Genomic DNA, 7,500 nt, shown 5'->3' on the forward strand with positions numbered 1-7,500 from the left:
ACACACACACACACACACAAAGACAAGACACAGAGAGAACTGTGTGTGAGAAGAATAACAGAAGAATGTTTGACACAAAGATGGAGGTAGAGAGAGAGAGAGAGAGAGAGAGAGAGAGAGAGAGAGAGAGAGAGAGAGTGGTGACCAGATATTTGGGAGCAAATCCGGAACATGTGGTTCACGTAACACAGATGCCGGAGCCCAAGTCGGTAATTGTGTGAAGTGCCAGATGTCAATCCAGACCGGATTAAAATGGGTCTCTCTTACAATACGATAGAATTTCTACTGGATTAGTCGGAGAAAATCACTGACAGTTAATATTACTAGAGGAGGTCTGGTGACGTAGTTTTTATTTAGTGAATAAGTGATTTTTATCCGGTACGAATAAACATTAATAACCTGTTTTTCAGCAAACTCCTCCGTCCTCTGTCAATTCTAGTAGAGTCCGCATAGATGCTACGTCATACCATGAGACATTATCAATGTTGCCCTGCAGTACTAATCCAATCCAGACAGCCGGACAGGATAAAATCCCTGTGGTCCTGAGGTGAGAATGACAATCACCAGACTCCTCTTGTAATACTAAGAGAGGGGAAATCCGGGGACAAAGCACCAAACACGGGGACTGTCCCCGGAAAACAGTCGTCTGATCACACCCACCCTCTGGCGGACATCTTGGAGGACCTGATTGCTCAACAGAAACAGACGGTCAATTTCTGTCTGTTTCTGACTGAACTGATCATTTCATCTCTGATCCATCTGATTGATTTAGTGTTTAGATAATGTCAGCTTGTTAGCTAGCTAACCATAGCATCTGGTCAGCTAACATCACTGTCTTGTTGTTAACACATCTGATTAGCACACTAGCTAACGTATCTAGTAGCAGCTAGCGTTAGCGTGTTCACATTAACATCGGTGTGTTTGCCGGCTAGTTAGCTAGCTAACAGTTTGTTCAGGTTAACTGAGCTGACTCTTCTCAAGCTACAACTCAGAGTGTTTTGGAGTAGAGACTAGGGCTAAAGACAAGACAGTTTACTGTGTCACAGTAACCAAATCCACCTTATCACACTATTCACTTTTACTGAGAACGTTACTGAATGGATCTACAGCCACACCACAACAAGCTGACTCAGCTGCTCTCTGTTTGATACAGATTTACACTTTATTAACTAACAGATGATTCTACAATGTTCCTCCACCATGAATGAGAGAGAGAGAGAGAGAGAGAGAGAGAGAGACACACACACACACAAGTAAAGGCAGACAGACAGGGTACCTGCCGTCTCTCTGCGCAGCTCCACCCTCAGTGACAGTCTTAACGAAGATCCCCAGTTTCTCCAGACCCATATCAGCTCCTGCACCCATACCTATGATACTGATACCCAGACCATCACCGTCTGAGAGACAGACAGGCGGACAGACAGAGAGACAGACAGAGAGACAGACAGAGAGACAGACAGACAGAGAGACAGACAGAGAGACAGACAGACAGACAGAGAGACAGACAGACAGAGAGACAGACAGACAGACAGACAGACAGACAGACAGACAGAGAGAGAGACAGAGAGACAGACAGACAGAGAGAGAGACAGAGAGACAGACAGACAGAGAGACAGACAGACAGACAAAGAGACAGACAGGCAGACAGACAGACAGAGAGACAGACAGACAGACAGAGAGACAGACAGAGAGACAGACAGACAAAGAGACAGACAGACAGAGAGACAGACAGACAGAGAGACAGACAGACAGGCAGGCAGACAGAGAGACAGACAGACAGGCAGGCAGGTTATGTTAATATTGAAAACCAAAATACTGACTTGTAATTCTTATTGAATTTAATTGGAACTGAATGTTATATTTGTTATATTATTGCTGATAACATTGGTATACATATATTGATTTTTGTGTAACTTACTGCTACTAATGATCTATGATATCTGTGATATATATATTACATATAAAATGACCTCAGCTGCTTTGGCAACAGTCATACCAATAAAGTATATTTGAATTGAACAGAACTATTCAATCATATTCACTAATTTAAATATTACACCATATTGAACATTTTAACTATGAAGCCATGTTCACACCAGCCATTCACTGCAATTAGCTGCTAATTGACCCCTGGCTAATCTGCACTAATGCAAATCCCATAAGGGGATAATGCAGTTGTTAGGAGATAGCCACCACTCTGTTAGCACTGTTAGCTAGCAGCAGTGGAGCCAGACGGTGTGTGTGTGTGTGTGTGTGTGTGTGTGTGTCTGTAGTTACATAAGAGGCTTGACTGAGTGACTCTTAATGATTGTAAAGACGGCTTCAGTGGGGGGATTGTTGTGGTGTCACTGTGTGTGTGTGTGTGTGTGTGTGTATGTGTGTGTATGTGTGTGTGCGTTCATGTTCTACTGTTGTACTCACTGTGAGTACATCAGCCATGTTGTGTGTATTTGTGTATCTTTATAAATGTGTGTGTCTATACAATTTTGTCCATACGATTTTACATGTATACACACACACATTTATATTTATGTTTATAAATGTATAATATATAATTTATAAATTAAATATATAAATATATATTTATAAAGATACACAAATACACACACTCAATTGTGTAATTATGCATATTTACATGTATAGATACTGTATATGTATGTATCCTCATATGTACATTTTCAGTGTGTATACTGGTATCTTAATTAACATACTTTACATATGTCCATGTGTGTGTGTGTGCGTGTGTGTGTGTGTGTGTGTGTGTGTGCACCTTTCTCCAGCTCAACAGGGAACAGGTCCAGCCTCTCGACTCTCTTCTCCAGCTCGTACTCGGCCGAGGCGGCCATGGGGTCCACGTCATCGTTACGCCGGTCGTAGTCCTCGTTAGAGTAGGTGGTGAAGACCTACACACAAGGAAAAGGTCAAAGGTCAAAGGTCAAAGGTCAGAAAACCTCCTTTTGTACCTCCGCTTGACTTCGCTCTTAGTCGACCCTTCTAAGAAAGGTCCATTTCTGCACTCTGACAGATCAAACTGAAACCACAGGGGAGCTCAGAAGGTTCCCTGAGGAACGCCTTCAGAAAGTGTTCAGGACCCTCTCGATGCTCCCAGGGACCTCGCACTGGGGCTCCGCCGCGTTTTTCAAGGCCGATACCAATATGTTTTGGATTGAAGCTAGTGATGGTCAACACTTTGTGTCAATATTATTTACATTTTGACAATTTTCATGCCAAAAATTCCAAAAATGTTTCCCCTGAAATTCTATTCTTATCAGGGTGGAAAAGACGCTGAGACATTTAAAACTCTGATGATAATAATAATATCATAAATAATACAGATATAATAATACAGATTCATACATACTTGTGTGGAATCTGATAAAAGTGTGATCAGAATCAGTTCAGGTTAAGGTCTTCTCATAGACAACCAGTGTAGTATTGATCAATTCTACAATCAATCTGTAATCAATCAAACTGCATCGTATCCATCATCAGGACAGTATCGGCTCCGGATATCAGTCTAACCCTATCTTTAACACATGGGGGTTCTTCCAGGAACCTTTAAAGGATATTTTTTATTTTGAGGAACCCTAAAGTTCTGCTCGACTCCCTCTGGATCGCAGAAGAACCGCTGACTCAGACAGTTCTGTATACTCATTTATCCTCTTATTACACCTGGATTAGGATATCAAATATAAAAAATATATGTAAATATTTTATCATTTTATGAAATATATTTGTTAAATGTATATTGTAACCCATATTTTAAAAGTAAAACATTTTTTTTTTTTAATTTAAATTGTTTTATGTTTTAAATTGTTAATGCCAGGGAGGGAAGGAGAGCTGGAGATGAAGTTACAGCTACTGATGCCACACACACACACACACACACACGCACGCACACACACACGCACGCACGCACACACACACACACACACAGTGCCATTAGCTGGCAGTCAGGCAGAAGGTGTGAGTAGATAAATGGAGAGGTCAGTGGACAAAGACACACACACACGCACACACACACACACACACACTAGATCATCTATGTTTTATAACCAAACCTCGCTCAATCCTTCTCTCGTTCTTTCTCTCTCTCTCTCTCTCTCTCTCTCTCTCTCCCTCTCTGTCTAATTTACCTTCTTAGTCGCTCATCCTCTCTCACTCAACACTGCCACTCTCAAAGGTTAAGGTCGGGGCTTGAACTCTCTCTCTCTCTCACATACACACACACACACACACACACACACTATGCCACTCTTAATCAACGTGATTTAAACTGACAAATGCTTTAATTTGCATATCGTTAGCATACTACGTTCCCATTTGCCAATAAGCCGCCGACATGTAATTAACCAGTTCGTTACGGGCTGGAGAGCATCCAATCAGACAGCTGTTTAAAATACCACCAGCAGCGTCGCCATGGCAACGCTTCCTGATTGGAACGCTGGGATGTTCAGGGGTGAGATTTACTGCAGCTGGTAGTCTCTCTCTCTCTCTCTCTCTCTCACACACACTGCAGCGTATGTATGTATGCATGTGTGTGTGTGTGTGTGTGTGTGTGTGTGTGTGTGTGTGTGTGTGTGTGTGTGTGTGTGTCCATGAATAACCAGTCACCTCGCTCTATCACACCCTGGTTTTAACACCTCCATCTCTCTCTCTCTCTCCTTTTCTTTCTCTCTCCACCGTTTCTCTCTTGCTCTATTTTCCCATCCTCTCTCTCTCTTCCATCTTTCTTCCCTCTCTCTCTCTCTCTATCACTCTATCTCCCTCTATCCTCTTTTCCCATCCTGTCTCTCTCTCGCTCTCTCTCTCTCTCTCTGATAGGTCAGCAGCATCTGTCTCCCTAGTGACCATCGCCGTGGTCACGTGGCTCCGTTTCCGTGGCAACCGCAATTTTCAAGCTCTGTGTGTGTGAGTGTGTGTATGTGTGTGTGTATGTGTGTGTGTGTGTGTGTGTGTGGTTCCAAAGCGTTCCCTCTAGACTTCTGTCATGAACAAACTTCCATCTCTCCCACTCCGTTTTCTCACAACAAAAACAACACAACATCCACAACAGCAACAAAACAAAAGTAACATCATGAACATCAACAACAACAACAGACCAACACAAAACTACAAACACAACAACAACACAAACACAGCATCAACAACAACAGTAACAGCGGAAATATCGACAACAAAATAACATCAATAAACCAATACAGCATAACAAAGAGCAACAACACAACATCAATACAATAAAACAACAACGTCAACACAACAATACAACAATAACATTAGTCTTGCGAGCATGCTAGCTTCGACTAGCGGTAAACTCTGTTCTGCAGGTTTGAACCATAGACTGTAAAAAAACATGGCCGTAGTTACTGTGATGTCATCACAGGTTTCTGTCGGCGCCATCTTGACTTTTTCCCACGGTGCACCTGAGGGCATCAGTCAGTCAGTCAGTCAGTCAGTCAGTCAGTCAGTCAGTCAGACAGTCAGTCAGTCAGTCAGTCAGACAGTCAGTCAGTCAGTCAGACAGTCAGTCAGTCAGTCAGTCAGACAGTCAGTCAGTCAGTCAGACAGTCAGTCAGTCAGACAGTCAGTCAGACAGTCAGTCAGTCAGACAGTCAGTCAGTCAGACAGTCAGTCAGTCAGTCAGTCAGTCAGTCAGACAGTCAGTCAGTCAGTCAGTCAGACAGTCAGTCAGACAGTCAGTCAGTCAGTCAGTCAGACAGTCAGTCAGTCAGACAGTCAGTCAGTCAGTCAGACAGTCAGTCAGTCAGTCAGTCAGACAGTCAGTCAGTCAGTCAGACAGTCAGTCAGACAGTCAGTCAGTCAGACAGTCAGTCAGACAGTCAGTCAGTCAGACAGTCAGACAGTCAGTCAGTCAGTCAGACAGTCAGACAGTCAGTCAGTCAGACAGTCAGTCAGTCAGACAGTCAGACAGTCAGTCAGTCAGACAGTCAGTCAGACAGTCAGTCAGACAGTCAGTCAGACAGTCAGTCAGTCAGTCAGGTAACGCTTAGTGAAATGATGCGCTTCTTCAGTTGGCCTCTAGAGGGCGTTTTGACTGTGCGATGCAGTGTTTCCCATACAGAGGCATAAAGTCAGAGGCACCTCAGTGTATAGAAAGTGATCTAAATGGATCTCTAATGCTCCTGATGTGACATCACATCCTGTCTGTAATGTGGAGATGTACAGACAGATGTACAGACAGATGTACAGACAGATGTACAGACAGCAGACCAGCAGACTGAACTCAGTCCACAGAGTCTGAACAAAAGTGAAACTTAACATCCACAGTCAGTAACGGGGATTTGCAGACAGTAACTCGTCTTCGCTGCCCTACACACTTTAACGGTTGGTGCCTTTAACGTTACCTTGTGGTGACATTAGTGGAAAAAGGTAATTCAACTGTCGCAGTGCTTCAGTGCAGAGAAGGCTCGTCCACAGAGCCGCAGCTCCGCCTGCTATTGGTCCGTTTCGGGCCAGTTGACTTCATGGAGTTGGGCGGTTTGGAGTCTTTTCGGAGGCGGCCTCTAGTGGACGGTAGAGGAATAGCCAACTGCCGCCACTTCCTTATTGGCTTCAAAATTCACCAGTGACTTTGGCCACTTAGTTTGAACTAAGCGCTGGGAGCCAGCGGCCGCTTGCCGATTGGCTGATCTCACAGTGAATCGGTGCGTGTCATTCGGTCCATCAAACTTTGTCATCAGATAAGGAATAAGACACGGCTTGCTACTCACTAAGCTAAGATAGTTTAGCTGCAGGTTTGTCTCTTCACCAAATATCAGCTCAGTTTCCCTCCGACAGCAGCGGACGATGTCAGGTTCACTCCTCTAGCTGGAGAGAGCGTCAAGTTTAACCACCGCAGTTTCTGAATCTCGCTGCACTTTGTGTCCTAGAAGGTGTCAGATGTGACGACTAGGCTTCACAGAGGATCTAACTGACTCTACACGAGTACCTCCACCTTCACCTCCACCTCCACCTCCACCTCCAGGTACTCTCGCAGCCAATCACCATGAGGCACACCGGAATTAGAGCAGCACCGCGCAAAAGTACAAACAAGCAAAATGGAGAAAGAAACTTGTGGTGTTCCTGTACATGTAATTAAACTTACTGACAGATTGGTAAAGACGGAATGATGGTGCCACTGTGTGTGTGTGTGTGTGTGTGTGTGTGTGTGTGTGTGTGTGTGGATGAGGAAAGAGAGAGGGCAGGAGTGGACAAGAAAAGAACAACAACAAAACAACAACACAACAATAAAACAATAAAACAGCAACGTTTCGATCGATTGTTCTTTTGTTTGTTTTTTTTAAATCATTACGCAATCTGATGCTTTGGCAATATGAGAATACTTGTCATGCCAATAAAGCAAATTTGAATCTGAATTTCAGAGAGAGAGAGAGAGAGAGAGAGAGAGAGAGAGGAGGGTGTAGTGTGCTCAGTCACTACCGACACTCCCCCAAACACTATTCAAATACAAACCAAATTGTAATTAAATACAAATCAACT

At 43.7% G+C, this 7,500-nt stretch overlaps 2 protein-coding genes across 2 annotated transcripts in view; one reads left to right on the forward strand and one right to left on the reverse strand.

Annotated features, from left to right (window-relative positions):
• LOC144539498 (NACHT, LRR and PYD domains-containing protein 3-like) overlaps window positions 1–7,500 on the forward strand; it is a 306,969-nt gene that overhangs the window by 38,803 nt on the left and 260,666 nt on the right. The window lies entirely within an intron of this gene.
• LOC139914928 (neurabin-2-like) overlaps window positions 1–7,500 on the reverse strand; it is a 33,759-nt gene that overhangs the window by 11,290 nt on the left and 14,969 nt on the right. Inside the window, exons 5-6 of the mRNA XM_078284543.1 lie at window positions 2,771–2,903; window positions 1,277–1,397 (exon numbers count right to left, since the gene is read on the reverse strand). Coding sequence (XP_078140669.1) covers window positions 1,277–1,397; window positions 2,771–2,903 — 254 coding nt within the window. The remainder of the gene's footprint in view (window positions 1–1,276; window positions 1,398–2,770; window positions 2,904–7,500) is intronic.

Source organism: Centroberyx gerrardi, chromosome 7 (genome assembly GCF_048128805.1).
Source record: "Centroberyx gerrardi isolate f3 chromosome 7, fCenGer3.hap1.cur.20231027, whole genome shotgun sequence".
NCBI lineage: Eukaryota > Metazoa > Chordata > Actinopteri > Beryciformes > Berycidae > Centroberyx > Centroberyx gerrardi.